Raw genomic sequence first — 15,939 nt, 5'->3', positions numbered from 1 at the left:
GACAGTTACTCAAAGTGCAACGGAAACACCGCAATCAAAAGAACCGTTTTCTACACCAAACAACACGCTCACATTGATGCGCACAACCCGCATACTCGTGAACCATATCTGTACTGTTTCCCGTATTATTCACAACCGTTTGCGACAATACCGTAACAATTTCATATAACATGGAAATTAACAATAAGCTCACCCTACCTGAAACGGGTTTGACCGTTTTGCAAATAGTAATTGGGTAAATTACAATGTGGGGAATGGGCGGTTAAGTTATGTAACCATTAAAAATCGCCGATTTTCTCGAACAAAATTTGTCGTTTGCAGTCTGCCAAATGATTGTTATACTATCCATGGTTTCGTTCAATAAACTGTAAAGGAAACAATTTAAGTACAGTATAACAATAAACAAAAATAAAATTAATTATTGTATTGAAAACCCTATACCGTACAGTGCTGTTGTATTTATACCATAACTCATGAAAACAATAATTTAAGAAGAAATTGAATAAGGAACAGCGCGACAAGAATGTACGTATTAAAAAACATCTTTTGGAAAAGATAAACGAACCTCTTGTCTCACTGTTTTCCTTCCAGAATAAATCCACAAAAGCAGTGTTTGAGTCTATGTTTCAATTGATTTATTTATTTTTTTCACATAAGAATACTTACTTTGATTAGTAAATCAATCGAACTTGGTCAAGTTTGTACTTAAGTTGTGTATCTATGCATATTTTCATTATCTGATCGAAGAAAATGACTGCATTTATTCCGTCAATCTTCACATCATACTGCGCTTTCCGATGGCACCGCAAGTCCATAACCGTAACATCCGTAGCCAGTATAGGTACTATTTTCAGAAGGCGTTGGAACAGATGCTGCTAAAAGAATATGAATAAGAAATATAAGAAAATTTTCTTTGCCTTCAATGGACCAATGCACGAGTTCACTAATTTGACGTAGCGGTGCCAAATTCACTCGTTGCCATGGTCACGTAAATAACACGGCACCGCTCAAACGTCACATAATGAACTCGTGCTTCGGTCCATAATAAACACTTACCTCAAATTGCATTCATAATTAGTAACAGCTGGCAGTCTATCATACGGAAGAACTTCCACTGGTTTCCTTTCTGATGAACAAAATTCATCTGCAATTACATCCTGCATTCGGTGGTCCCATGGTCAGGTTGCGTTCCAAATGGTAACCAATCTGCTCGTATCCTCGTTGTTCATTTCCAGCAAAGGAGGTAATTTGCTGATACTCCATTTAACTCAATCACTTCTTCCTTGACTACTCGAAAGCTGGAAAAAATCCTACTGTTTGACTGGGGATTTCGGAAGAGCCGTAGACGTTCAGCAGGGCGACTTCAGCGCGGAAGAATTGTCGACAGCTTACAGACGCAATGGACCAGACTCTGTCCCGAATGTTTTTGGCCGACGCGACGGAACGGAAGCAAAAGTTTTGGCCGGATTACTCCACTTACGACAGGCCCATGACCACCATATATCGATACACAGTGTTCTTCGTAGCCAGGATGTCCCGGGCGATAAGTGAATATCGCCCACTGTCAGTTGTAAGAACTGTGAAAATAAAGACCATTGTTTTGTTTAATTGTTTGCTATGGTTTGATTATAAATTTTTGATATTGTTAAATTAGCTAATAATGTGCCAAAAAGTCGAAGCACATTCAACATTTCGATGGTTTTGGAAGGAGAGCAAACATTAAAAGGCATCCTGCAAGCCTCCAAGCAAGCAACCAGTGATTTGATTGCGACTCTTGCTCGATTATGGATCATAAACATTAAACAAAACTTCGCATTCTGATTGCACTCTCGATTCAAATTACCCGAAAATGGGTAAACACATGGAGATGTTGACTACGCTAAAAGGGACCGTTCAAATATTACGTAACACAACAGGGGGAGGGAGGGGGTCTTACATAGTGTTACGGTCCATACAAAAATTTAAAATTTTCCATACAAAAGCTGTTACGTGGGGGTGGGAGGGGGTCTAAAATTGATAAATTTTGCGTTACGTAATATTTGAATGAGCCCAAAGTCGACCGGGCCATGGGCCTGACTTACGAGCAACAAAACAAACTTGACTACTTGCACCCTTAAATAAATTATCGCAGTAATATTGTACGTTCACACAGTGACAGAAAAAAAATCAACTCGTTTATATCGTACAAAACACATGCAAATTTTAATCTTTTAACTTTTCTGCGTCGAATAGGTACTAAAAGCCGAAGGAAGAATTAAATAATAATTAGTATTGATATTTATTGATGGAACCCAGAAAATCCTTGTGTGAATTTTTATATGCGTGTCCAGCAAAATAATGAAATTGTTGCATCGACTCAAACAAACTCAGACACTAATGCGTGGAACTGTTTGACGAACTGTTAAAAAACGGTAAATTATTGTTACATGTACAAGTGTAAGTGTGTCAGAAAACTTAAACAGGCAACCCATTTCAGAAATGGTTACGTTACATGCCCACAGTTCCTCCCGAATTTCATCCTTATATTGTTCAACAATATCGGATCAATATCAAAGAATGTTACTGTTTGATATAATTTGATCAAACCATTCTTTATAGTCTGAAACTTTTGTTTTCATATTGTTCGACAGAATAGCAACTGATTGTGGTACATTCACATTAACAGATAGAAGATAGTTATTGTTTTGAACATACAACAAACTGTATTTTTCTATGCGGGAAGTTTTCTTTTTCTCTGTCCGGACGATGAAAAACTTTGCTTACCGTCGTGCGGGGTGACATTGGTCCATAAGGGTGACTTTGGGCCAAGATTTTTACAGCAAACTAAAACCCGAATAATAAAAACAATGTAGCATGTTGCAAGAATACGTTATAAATAGCCACTGAATGGTCATGGTTTGGTTTTTTGAAACCCACCTTAGCCATGAGATGCATCGAAAAGGGCGGTCAAAGTCACCCCCTAGGCCCAATGTCACCCCGCACGACGGTACGTTCTCAATTAGATGCGGTCGTTGAGGGAATTTCATGAAATATCGTGAATAATAGAGGTTTTACGGCGTGTGCTTGGAACGAAATCCTTCAGTGAAGATGTACGAAGGTTTTCCTTAGTGTAACTAAGTGTCCGGTAAAGTGAATCACTCAGAGGGTCGGAAAGAATTTTGAATCGTAATGTGTCGTAATTAGTCGATCGCTAATCAGATTTTACTCGGCACGTCTCCGTCCATGAGAATCCGGAGAAAGCAGTGCAAGGTGAATTATTGAACTTAGGTTATTCTTCAAAAGACAGTAGTTCTATTGAATTTTTGGTGTACAAATAGACGTATCACAAAAGCTTTCACAAAAATACACTTGGAAAATGAATCTATTATGTAGGTAAGTTGCAATAGGGCGATATTCAAAACTGAAAAAGCAATAGATGGCTCTTTTTCAATGGTAGTAAAAACAAAATCCTGAAGCAAAGAAAGCACCACGGAAGATGAACTAAACACAAAAAGTTATGTATTCACTTTATACTTGATATCTAATCACTACTGTTTTGATCCAGTTTCCTAATTGCAAGCAATTTACGTTTTTCATTATTTTCCATACGTTTTGACAGTTCTCCGACTACCATTCTTCCATGCGCTTGTGTTAAAAGTTTGAAAAATTTGAGAATCCAGCGTAGCGCGATCAGTGAGAGGAATACAAACATCAGTGTCACCGCTCGGTGGCCGGTAAGAGAAACTGAATGTTCCAAAGGTTGTTGTCTGTAATTTTTGCCGCTGGCGCAAACTGTTAGCGTTTGAGAACAAAATAAACAGTCATTACCCTATAGCCACCGTAGTGGAACATTTTAAGTTTGATGCGACAAATCCTAGACATAAACGTGTCAATTGGCAATAAATGGAAAGAGAAAATCGTCGAAGAGAAATCTATCGCTGCAGATACGCCCATATGATGATTGTGCTACTTGTCCCCGAATGTTGTTTCCCCGAATGTCAGTTCCCCGAACGCCAGTTCCCAAAATGACCTGTTTCCCAGAATGCCATTTCCCCGAATGACCCGCTTTCCCGAAAAAAGGAGCAGATCAAATAGGCGCATAAATAGTTTTCAGTGGCAGGATGGTGAATTAGAAAGAACGATTAGCAATCAATCGAAGGAGGTATTTGGACGTTCTTGGCTATACACATGTAGCCAAAAATGCTGAGGACGGTAAAACTCGTAAGAACTGCTAATCAAATAAAGAAGGGTGCATAGAGCTTAGTGACATTTGAACACACGTAGATTAGCATACGCTCGTCATACACGATTTGTTTTTGTTTTCCTCAAAGAAACTTGCACACGCATTCCAGACTCATCACAATGCATATGGAAATATTACCCAATTTGAAAAATTTACACCCGGATTCTGGGTGTTTTTCGAGACGGAGTGCATATTGTTTTCCTCTAAGGTTCACAACTACATCTACACTAGGGCACCCATACCATTGGACGTGATAACCATTATATCAGATGACCAGTATGTTCACCACCCTGAAATGTATAAAGATATGAAAATTATGAGTTCCAAAAACTTTTCGGGGAAGTGGGTTATTCGGGGAAACGGGATATTCGGGGAACTGGCGTTCGGGGAAACGACATTCGGGGAAAAGTAGCACAACCCCATATGATATATTACCAAAGATGCCGAAGACAGTGAAACTCGAAAAACTGCCAATAGGCCTTTTCATGTGACAGGTCCGTCTATGCATTTGTTTACATCGGTGGAGGACCAGTGCTAACACAAGGCTGTCATTTCCATGGAAGAACTGTCAAAGAGCTTCCCGATCAGCTGATTTCAAACGTCTTGTGAATAGGCTTATATTTTTTGCACAGGGTTGTTGGTTTTTTCGCTGTTGTCAAACGTAAACTACATAATGATAGATGTATGTCAGTTAACCCTAATTTGGGTTATCCCACGGAAGAGCCAAATTGCGTCAAAAGAAGTCAAAGTTGGGTTGATTTGTGGCTCCGTGTAGGGCGCAAATCAGATGTCGTTCATCACTCTGTAATTCAGCCCACAGACGCTCAGACGGTTTGACCAACATTGACTCCGCCCCCAAGTTAGTCAAACCGATTTATGTTGCTGCAACCGTTTGACCAACTGTCAAAGTTCGTTGCAGCAACACCATATTTCTTCGCATGTTTTGAATGCTCTCGGCAAGTCTAGTGCATATGTGATTGTTATTTTTTTTTTTCGATTTCTGTGGCTGTGGGGGTGAATATTTCTACGGCAATAATCGTAGTGAGGAAGAGCAGAACTTTCAGAATTTAGGTACCGACAGAAATGGATATTGATGAGGAATTCCAATTTCAATTCGCACGAAGTATTCCGCCAGGACTCTAAAATTATGAGGGATCTCGTCGGGGATTATTCTGAACAGTCATCGATATGAGAATGGCTATGGTAATTTCTTCAAAGATTATATCCAGAGTCTTTAGTGGTTTCCTCTAGTTATTCTACTTTGAAGTCTTGGTTATACTAGGGATTCCACCAGAAATTCTTCCTGGGATTCTACCAGGAATTTTATCAACAATTCCTCTAGAAATTTATCCACAGATTTACCTAGAAATTCCTCCGGGGAAAACTCTTCAGGCAGATTCCTTCAAAGGTTCCTCTACTCAAAGATCAAAAAAATCCTCAAGTGATTTTTTCAGTAATTTTTCAGAGTTTACTTCAAAGCTGACTCCAAGAATTCTTCCTGAGATTGCTATAACAATTTTTCAAAGATTTCTTTAGGAATTCCTCTTAAAATTATATCCTAGGATTTCATCAATCATTCAAATTCTTTCAGATACTTCTCAATAAATATATCACCAGAAATTCCCATAAGGATTTCACCAGAGCTTTTTTTAGGGGTTCTTCTAGGAATCCTCCTTAAATTCCACCAAAGTTATATCTTCAGCGATTCTTTCTTGTAATTTTGTTTCTACAGAGTCCTCCAGAGATTTATCCAAAAACTTCCCAACGGATTTATTCATTCAATGCTTCCTTCAAGAATTCCACGAAAATATCCTCCAAAGATTAATTTAGGATTTTTTTTCAGCGAAACTTCAAGAAATTCTATATAGATTCTTTAAAGGTTTTTTTTTTCCTGCGCTTCCCCCAAGAATTCATCTAGAAATTTTCAGAGAGATTGCTCAATGAATAACCAACCCCCCTCTCTTCAAGGAATTATGACAGGAATTCCATCAAAAATTCCGCCAGGAATTTCTCCTATGCATCAAAAATCTTTCCCTAGGAATACTTCTAAAAGTCCTTCAGTGATTAATCTAAACATTCTTCCTACACGATTTTTGCTAGAAATTCCTTCAAAAAATCCTACAGAAATACTTTTACAGGAATTTTTACAGTGATTGTACTCAAAATTTCGACAAAGATTTATTAAGGAATTCCTTCAGGAATTCCACCAGGAAGCCTCTGGGAATTCAGTAAGAAATACTGCAAAAGAATTAAAAAAAAAACTTCATACACGGGATTTCACCAGGAATTCCTTCAGAAATTCCGCTTGCAATTTTTCGAGAAGTTCCCCCAGATTACTTTCAGGGGATTCTTCTAGGGAATCTTCAATAGATTGTTTTATGAATTCTTCCAGTTTTTCCTTCAAAGATTCTTCCTTGTATCCCTTAAGGGAACCTACGAGGCATTCTACCTTGAATTTTTGAAGGAATTTCTTCAAGAATCTACCAGGATTCCTAAAGGAATTTATCCATCATTTTCTTTCAGCATTTCTTAGAGGATTTTTTCAAAGGAATCCACCAGGAATTGCCTTAGAGAATCATGTAGGAACTTCTTCAGGGATTGCATTAAAAGTTCTTCCAGAGATGTATTAAGGAATTTCCACAAAGGCTGTCTCCAGTGTTTTCTTTGGTGATTTTTACAAGGATTTCACAATAAATTATTCTATGATTTTTTCCAGAAATTTTCCAAAAAAATACTTCAAAGGATTCAACCTGACGGCATTTAGAGAAATGCTTTGTATAACCTTCTGAGTAAATATAAGTGGAATCCATGGAGGAATAATCTTATGGAATTTTGAAGATGTCTTTTTAATGGAATATTTAGAGTAGACAAAGAAAGCATTTTTAGTTCAGAATTTCGTGAAATCCCTGGTCGATTCTCTCGTGGTTTTCAGAAAAAAAAATCATTTGAAATTGTGGATATTTTTTAATAATACCCTGGAGGAATATCTGATAATCCTGAAAAATTCTAAGAAGGGAAATCCTAGTCAAAGCATTGAAGTATTTTCTGGTAGAACTTCTGGCGAAGCTACATCAAATTTTTCTGGTAAAGAATTTCTAGCGAAACTCTATTGATATTCATAGTGTTGACCCGGGAAGATTATCTTAAAAAACTGCTGGTGAAATTTCTTAAAAAACTCCACTCTCGAAAAATTCCGGAAAAAAATAGTTGGAGAAAATACTGATGAAGTCTCTGAAGGAACTTAAGGATTTTTTCCATAATGTTTTGGAAGAACTTCTAGAAGATTTTTGTGAAATCTCAGTGAAACCACCGGAAAAAAAATTGGTGAAGTTCATTAAAGAATTTTTAGTGGAACCCCCATGATAATTTCAGCTGAAATCCTTGAAGATTTTCCTGATGGAAATCATGGAGAATTGCCTGAGCGAATTCCTGATCCAATCCATTTATGAACCTCTGGTGGAATCAGGAGAATTTTTAGTTGGAATCCCTTGAGGAAATCCTTGCAAAATTTTCGAACCAATTTCTGGTGGATTCACTGAAGGAATTCTCAGAGGAATCCCTGAAGGAATTCTTTTTTTTTAAATCCTAGGAGGATCCCCTCATAGAGTCACTTGGGGATATACTGATGGATTCCCAAATTACTTGTGAAATCTTTATAAGAAATTTTTGGTAAAATTGCAGAATTGATTCCAGGAAATCCTCAAGAATCTCTGGAGATATTCCGTGATAATTCTTTGAGAAATTCCCGATAGAATCTCTAGAGTAATTTTGTTGATAAAATCCTTATGAGAAATTTCCGGTAAAATCTTAGGAAGAATTCCTGGAGAGATTGCTGGTAACATGCCTGGCAAAACTCTTTATAAAATCCCAAGAAGAAATCCTGGTGGAATTCTTTAAGCAATCCTTTATATTATCTCTAGAGAAATTCCAGGTGCAACCTTCAAAAGAACTTCTGACGGAAAGAAACTTCTGGAAGAACCCCTGTAGGAATTCCAGGCAGAATCTCTAAAGGAGCTCGTGATATAATTCCAGAAACTTTTGAATATAATCCCTGGAAGAATTCTAGATGGAATATCTGAAGGAACTTCTAATGAAATCCTTGATGGAACTCCTGGTGAAATCCGTAGAAGAACGCCAGATGCATTCCCCAGAAGAACTCATAATGTAATCCCTAGAAGAACTTATGATGTGATCCCTATAGGAGTTCCAGGTCGAATCTCTGAAGAAATTTCTGATGTAATCTCTAGAGGAACTCCTGGTGAATCCCTGGAGGAATTCCTTATAAGATTCCTGATGGGACTCCTGATAGAATCCCTAGAGGAACTCTTTATGATATCCCTAGAAGAAATCCTGATGAAATTTCTCGAGGAACTCCTGTTATAATCTCTGGAGGAACTCTTGATAGAATTTCTGGAAGAATTCCAAATGGAATCTCAGAAGGAACTATTAATGAAATCCCTGGAGCAACTCCTGAAGAATTCCTAGAGATATCATTGAAGGAATTCCAGATGGAATCATTGGAGGAACTTCTAATAAAATCCCTTGAAGAGCTCCTGATGGAATCCCTACGAGCTCCTGATGGAATACCTAGAAACTCGTGATGAAATTCTTGGAGAAATTCCTGATAAGATTCCTGATGGAACTGCTGATAAAATCCTAAATAAAAATAGAGGAATTCCTTATGATATGTCTTGAAAAAATCCTGATAGAATTCCTCGGGGGACTCCTGATACAATCCCTATAGGACCTTCTGATGGAATCCCTGGAGGAATTCCCAAAGATATTCTTGAAGGAATTCCTGATGGAATAATTTGAGGAACTTCTGATATATTCCCAGAATCTTTCCTGATGGAATTCCTATAGGAACTCCTGTTGAAATCCCTGGAGAAATTAAGGGATTCCTTATGATATCCCTAGGAGAAATCCTGATTAAATTCGTCGAGGAACTCCTAATATAATCTCTTGAAGGATTCCTGGTAAAATCTCAGAAGACACTTTGGATGCAATCCCTGGAGGAACTGCTGATTAAATCCCCAGGAGGACTCTGATGGAAGCCCTAAAAATACTCCTGATAAGAACTCTTGATGGAATCCCTGGAGGAATTCCTGATAGGATCCCTAGAAGAACTCCTGTTGGAATCCCTAGAGGAATTCCAAACAGAATCCCTGGAGGAATTCCAGGTGGAATCACTGAAGGAACTCCTGGTGAAATCCTTGGAGAAATTTCTGATAGAATTGTTTGAGGAACTCCTGATGGAATTCCTAGAGAAGTTCCAGGTAGAATTCCTGAAGAAACTCCTAATGGAATCCCTGGAAGAATTCCAGATGTAATCCCTGAAGGAACTTCTGATGGAATTCCTAGAGATACCTCCGATGGAATCCCTAGAGAAATTCCTAATGGAAACCCTTATAGAACTGCTGATGTGATCTTTCGTAGAACTCATGATTGAATCTGTAGAAGTACCTCTGATAGAATCCTTGAAAGAAATTTAAAAGAAATCCCATTCCTGGAAAAATTCATGATGGATTCCTTGTAGGAATTCCTGGTACAATCCTTGGAGGAGTTCCGTACTGAACTTTAGGTGGAATCCGGTAGAGCTGCTGGTGTATTTGCTAAAGAAATAGTTTAAAGGTTGTGGGTAAACGGCAGTGGAGTAAATAGAAACATCACAAGAGCGCACATTTGCTAGATCAACATTACTGGACGCTGTTTAAATTCACGCATTTTGACTTGCCACCCATCTGGCATCGGCAGTTCATGGGATGTCGAAGCTACAATTTGACATGCCGACGACGATGTTCGTGCAACATCCCTACAGACGGTACGATCAGTTCTTCAAACACTTTGCTCCGCCCGCTAGCGGTTTGAGTGAAATCAAACTCGTTTGATTTTGGCCGACCGATTCGTCAACCATCAAACGTATTTCACAAACTGTCAAATTGGTTCGTCAAGCAGCATCACACACGTTCAAACATAGCACCAACATGAGCATCAACCTGGGGGCGGAGTCAATGTTGGTCAAACCGTCTGAGTGTCTGTGGGCTACATAATGTAAGGTTAAGACAGTTATTAGTGCCAAAACATTTTCGGGGAAATGGGTTATACGGGGAGCTCGGTCCAAGAATGTTGACACTTGAGCGGTGCATGCTTCCAAATGCTCTCCACATGTTCCGAGCCCGCTCAAGCGTCAAAATTCATGGATCGAGTGAATTCAGTTCACCGGTGGAATAGACCATTTTGTTAGGAAAACTATTAAATTTTGCACGACCAGTTCATCCGCATTCATATACTTCTTATCGAACAAATTTAATACATTTCTCCTAGAATGAATGAGGATGAACTGGTCATTGAGAAGAGTAAACTTTGAGGGTTAACGGCGTCAAACGTTTAGATGAACTGTGAATGCCACGAGGCGTGGATTCGATTCCCGCTCCAGTCGCAGGAATCTTTTCGTCAAACGAAAAATTCATCACTGGGTGTTTTGTGTTGTCCATTACCAAATTATTGTTCAGTTTGTGCAGCCTTCGGTTGAAGACGGTGTAAATAGTCCATTTTACGAAACGACAACACTGATCATATTGCTGTTACCGTAAAGTGCCCTAATTCAGCGCATTGCCTAATTCCGCGCATTTCATACAAAATTATTTACATATGGAAATACACATCAATACTGCAGCAACTTTTAACGCCTTTTGATGCTACTTTGATTTAGAATAAGTTTGAATCACAAATAAAAGTAAATAGAGCAATTTTTCGCGGCGTAAAAAAATAATCAGTGGAGGCCCGTCTGAGCAGACGCCATTTTTTCAATTTCCTTAGCGTCCGTGCTAAGACTGTAGAACACAAACAAACGTGAATTTTATATTGAAAATGTTTTGTTATTTATGCAATATTCTATGAAACTACTTGCTACCGATGTGTTTCATGATGCTTCTATGAAATCTTATTAAATATTAGCATAATTTTTGAGATTTATCCCAAAAAGTATTGCGCGGCATTAGGGCACGTCATTTTTCATAAGTCCCTAATTCCGCGCACTGCTATTTACAGAACAACAAACAAGTAAAACATGTTATATTGGTCTTCACAGCTGAATATTTATCTGAGAAAGTATTTTCATGCATAAATACGTTTCGCAAACAACCGGAATATCGGGAAAGCCCACTTACAGGGAAACTAGCGGCCGTTCAGAAACCACGTGGTCATTCATGGTGGGAGGAAAAGTTTGTCCAAAACCAAGGTCCATAAACATTTGTTATTGTATGAACAGTGCAGAATACGAATATACAGACTTAAATTATTTAACATGAATCCTTGAAATTCAACGTAATCCCAACAGCTGAAAATGTCAGTGAAATAAATTAACGGAGTACGGTAATTTTTTACAGTTTTCGGTAAAATTTTACCGCAATCCGTTGAATTTCGACGGAATTACGGTGTTTTATTTTACCGAACTGATCAGCTGTTGAGATTACGGTAAAATAATTTAAGTGTGTAGAGGTAGTCGGGGCGATTTCGCCAAACTGCATATTTTTTTGAAATTTCTTCTGGAATAACATGCAACCCCAAAGCTGACATGGAAAAGGAAAAAATATCAACGTCTCCGCAGTCGCGAAACGTCCAAATGCTGAAAAATTGAAAAGTATTGTATTCAAAATAAACTGTTATAAAAACCTCAGTGTTCGGAGCAGTTTTTCCAAAGCTGCTGATAAATCTAAACACAAGACTAAGGTTGTTTCAAATGTCTGCAACTTTTTCTGGCATAAAATTTCACTTCAAAGGCTTTTTATGTTTCGGTGTGATGCAATCGCAATTGCATATTTGCTGGGATGTTCATGTGAGGGTTTGCGCATGATTGATACAAACACAGAGGAATAAGTAAAAAACTCAGCAATGACAGAATAAGAAGACCGTCTTCTCGAGTCTCGTCTCAGGAAAAGACTATAACAAATGTTTATCCTTATTTCATGTGATAGTCAAAAAATTATAAAAAAGTCTACGTTACGGCTCATACAAAACATTACTTTTTTTCATACAAAAAGTGTTGTGGAGGGGGGTAGGGGGTTGAAAATGTTCAATTTCAGCGTTACGTAATGAATGAATGCTGCCTTATACAAAATTAATGTTAATTTAATTGTTTTGCAAGTGCGCGGAATTAGGCATTCTTCTGCGCGGAATATGGAAAAGCGTTGAAAAAATGCGCGGAATTAAGCAATTTCAACGAGTGAACTATTTAAAAAAAATCACAATTGTAACGTGTGAATACAGTCTAGTTTATATTTTTGCCATAATCTAAAACAGATTTGCTAGCGATCCACCCATAAAGCTTTTTTGTTGATGCAAAACTAATTTTTAAATAAGCATTTGAAATGTTTTATTCGTTAACTGCGCTGAATTACGGCACTTTACGGTACTTTCACACGTTACGAAACCGCATCCTGTCAAATTTTTATTCATAAAATAAGCGATCAGCTGGTCAAAAACGTCTCGTAAAATGGACTACTTTATTTTTTATGAGCGAATGGGGCTCTGCACAAAAATCCATCCATCTCTTTCATTCTCCCATGAAATTTGTAAACAACAAGGCCAGTACATGTCAAAATCCCATACAAAATCAAAACAGTGCAGAGGCCTATAAACCCTTTCTTAAAAATAAATAATACAGTCGCCTCTCCACATCTCGATATCGAAAGGACCATCGAGATAGGGAGTGATCGAGACAAAGAATATTGATTTAATGAACACTAGATTGAAAATCACTCCGTTACTAGGGAAACAATAAACAAACAAACTTCATTTCGAGTTTCCAAATTGTTCTGAATCGCTTAAATCTGGTCTAGTAACCTTAGATAATGTTCATATCGACATATGGAGAGAAAATTGGGAACAAAAATCAACAGGAACACATCGAGATATGGAGATATCGAGATAAGGAGGATATCGAAATATGGAGAGAGAAATCGTATGCAGAATGAAGGGACCGAAGCAATCATTGACATAAGGAGAGATATCGAGATGTAGAACATCGAGATGTGGAGAGTCGACTGTACATTAGACTGATGCAAATTTTGAAGTTTTTGCTCCCCTATGCTTAAACGATGTCAATTATTTGAAAAGTGAAAATTTGAAGTGATTCGGAAGAAATTCTTTTGTACACACGCTATTTGAAGTTTATATGGAAATTACTATGGAAAAGGCAAACCTTTTGTGTTCAGTCCTCTAACTGCTCGTCATAATAATCTATGGAAAAGTGAACACATTCATCTCATGTGAAAACTTCCCAGCTACAACTTTGCCGAAGACCACATTTTGGTGGGATGTAAGGATAATTTGTTATTAGTGATAACAAAGTCTAAATCATGCTGAGATGATCATTCAATTACTTTTAGAGCAACACTGCTGTTTTGCTGTAGAACATAGTAGCCTGGATTACTTTGATCTATTCTACCCGCCAGGAGCACCAATGTTGCCTGCCGAGCAGTTGGTTAAGCATGCAAAATGCAAACCCAGTTTCTGATTAGGAATACCAATTCACCCTTAAGTCCTATCAAAATGTGGTCTTCAGCAAAGTTGTAGCTGAAAGGATTGTGCATGAGCAGAGGTTTTTCACTTTTCCATAGAATATTATATCGAAGAGATAGAGGCCTGCACACAAAAAGTTGGCGTTTTTCATAGTAATCTCCATATAAACTTCAAATGGCGTGTGCACAGTCAAATTTGTTACGAATCACTTCAAACTTTGGGAGGATGCTATTTACCATAATAAAAATCGTTTAAGCATAGGGGAGCCAAAATTTTAAAATTTGTATCACTCTACTGTACATCCTTTTCCTTGGCTTATCAACTTGTTTACTCATTTAGTGCCTGAACCTGCAAAGGCGTGTAGCAAGTGTTTTTTTTTTTTCTATGATCAATACACAGCTTTGAAAGTGTAGGCACCAGAGCTGTCAGCAATCTCTCTTGCGTGAAACTCTGTAAGTTTGATGCCAAATTGGAAGAAACGAAATGTCATCACAGATCGGTTTGCAGTGAAAAGAGCACAAAAGGTAGGATTCTTTAAATCTTTGCTTTGCATTTGGTAGTATTTATCGTTCAGTTCATTTAACAGTTTCAATTACAAGGCAGGTACACGGCTGTGCGAAAAGGTGTCGTCGTCTCACATGGCCTTCTTCTCTATGTTCTTCTTTTTCTTTGGAATCTCGTCGAGATTTTTAGATGTTGCTCTTGAACCTTGTACAGACTTGGATCTAAGCAGTCTTCGATCGATCTGGCGTTTCTAAGCGTTCGTTTGAAGCTACTCCCACAAATCGGGACTTCAGGCGCAGGCTACTTCGATGGATGTTGACTTCGATGGTCGGCTGCGTGATATTTGTGGGAGAATTCTTCCGGTTTGACAATTCTACGAGGCACTCAATAGTTGCGGTGAAGAATACGGCGCGTGCACATGCGTTTGTGAAATGCTGTCGTTTTTTTTACAGTAATAGCTCCAAGGCATCAGGCATGGACAGAGTGATGAGTATTTTACAAGTGGCTAATTCCTATGAGGTTTGGCATTGGTGGAATGGGGACTTATTTAGTACTGTTCCGACTCGTACAAATGGGGTTTGTATGAGCCATCATCTTCGTGTCCTTGACCTTGTTCGGCCCAAGAGGAAGGTCCGTAGGAGTGAGCACCAGCGTTGGCCAGAGCGTTCAGGTGGAATGCCTTGGCATGCTGAACTTCAGGGGTTTCGACTGGGACTCCATTGTGGATCTTTGGGATATGGATGGGTCCGTGCCAGGCTCCGCCTTCATGATGAACTGGGACGTGGTGGGCGTCATGGTGTTCATCATAATGGTCATCGTGGTGAGCGTATCCGGCGACCTTGGCATAAGCGGCAGCATGGAATGCCTTGGCATGCTGAACTTCGGGGGTTTCGACTGGGACGCCCTTGTGGATCTTTGGAATGTGGATCGGTCCGTGCCACTTCTGAATAGGGGCTTCGTGGTGATCCCAGTGATGGCCACCTGAACCGACTCCGGCAGCAGCATGAGCCGCAAAGTGAGCAGCCTTGGCAGCGGCCACTTCAGGAGTATCGTGAGGAATGTATGATCCGGAGCATACCGAAGCCACCAGCAGCACTGATCCCAACACCTGGAAGGAGCAAGAAGTAACCACAACAATCTATGAGTATTCTTCGACTTCACTTAAACTCACTTTAAATAGTCCATACGTATGCTTCTTTTAATCACACTTTCCCTCCAAACTACTTACAAAGGCCTTCATTGTTGAACTCGGTGAACTTTGCAAAGCAACGGACAACACTTGATAGAACTATTGAGTGCTTCTCTAAGCGCGAACCTCCTGGTTGATCTAAGTCGGACGAGGACTGTTCGCGGACTGTGCCTTTCCGGGTGCTGAGGAAGCAGTTTTATACAGATTATGCTGTTCAACCATGCTGGTCACTTTCAAAAATTTTGCACACATAGTAGGCCCTGCCGTTGCCACCTTCGACGCTTTTGCCGGGCGGTTGCTGCATGGTCTTCGTGCATCAGTGGCTACTTTGGTTAGCTAGCATGCATCGCTCTCTCTCTCTCCCTACGTCTCAATGTATCTTTCGGTGGTAATTAGTTTGCGAGTAAAAATTAACCGTTTATTTTCGGGACGGAAGCAAGGCCACATTTCAGTTTTGGTTAACCATGCATGATGCAGCATGATGTGGCTATATGAAGGAAAG

At 39.0% G+C, this 15,939-nt stretch overlaps 1 protein-coding gene across 1 annotated transcript; it reads right to left on the bottom strand.

Annotated features, from left to right (window-relative positions):
- Nucleotides 1–14,269: 14,269 nt before the first annotated feature.
- On the bottom strand, nucleotides 14,270–15,607 carry LOC5569801 (cuticle protein 5). The gene is made up of 2 exons (XM_001652955.2): nucleotides 15,477–15,607; nucleotides 14,270–15,356 (listed from the first exon to the last, which is right to left on the bottom strand). The coding sequence occupies exons 1-2, from the start codon at nucleotides 15,486–15,488 to the stop codon at nucleotides 14,796–14,798; spliced, it is 573 nt and encodes a 190-aa protein (XP_001653005.2). The 5' UTR covers nucleotides 15,489–15,607; the 3' UTR covers nucleotides 14,270–14,795.
- Nucleotides 15,608–15,939: the final 332 nt, after the last annotated feature.

The sequence above is a fragment of the Aedes aegypti genome, chromosome 1, assembly GCF_002204515.2.
Source record: "Aedes aegypti strain LVP_AGWG chromosome 1, AaegL5.0 Primary Assembly, whole genome shotgun sequence".
NCBI classification, from domain to species: Eukaryota; Metazoa; Arthropoda; class Insecta; order Diptera; family Culicidae; genus Aedes; species Aedes aegypti.
This window is presented reverse-complemented; position numbering and strand designations above follow the sequence as displayed.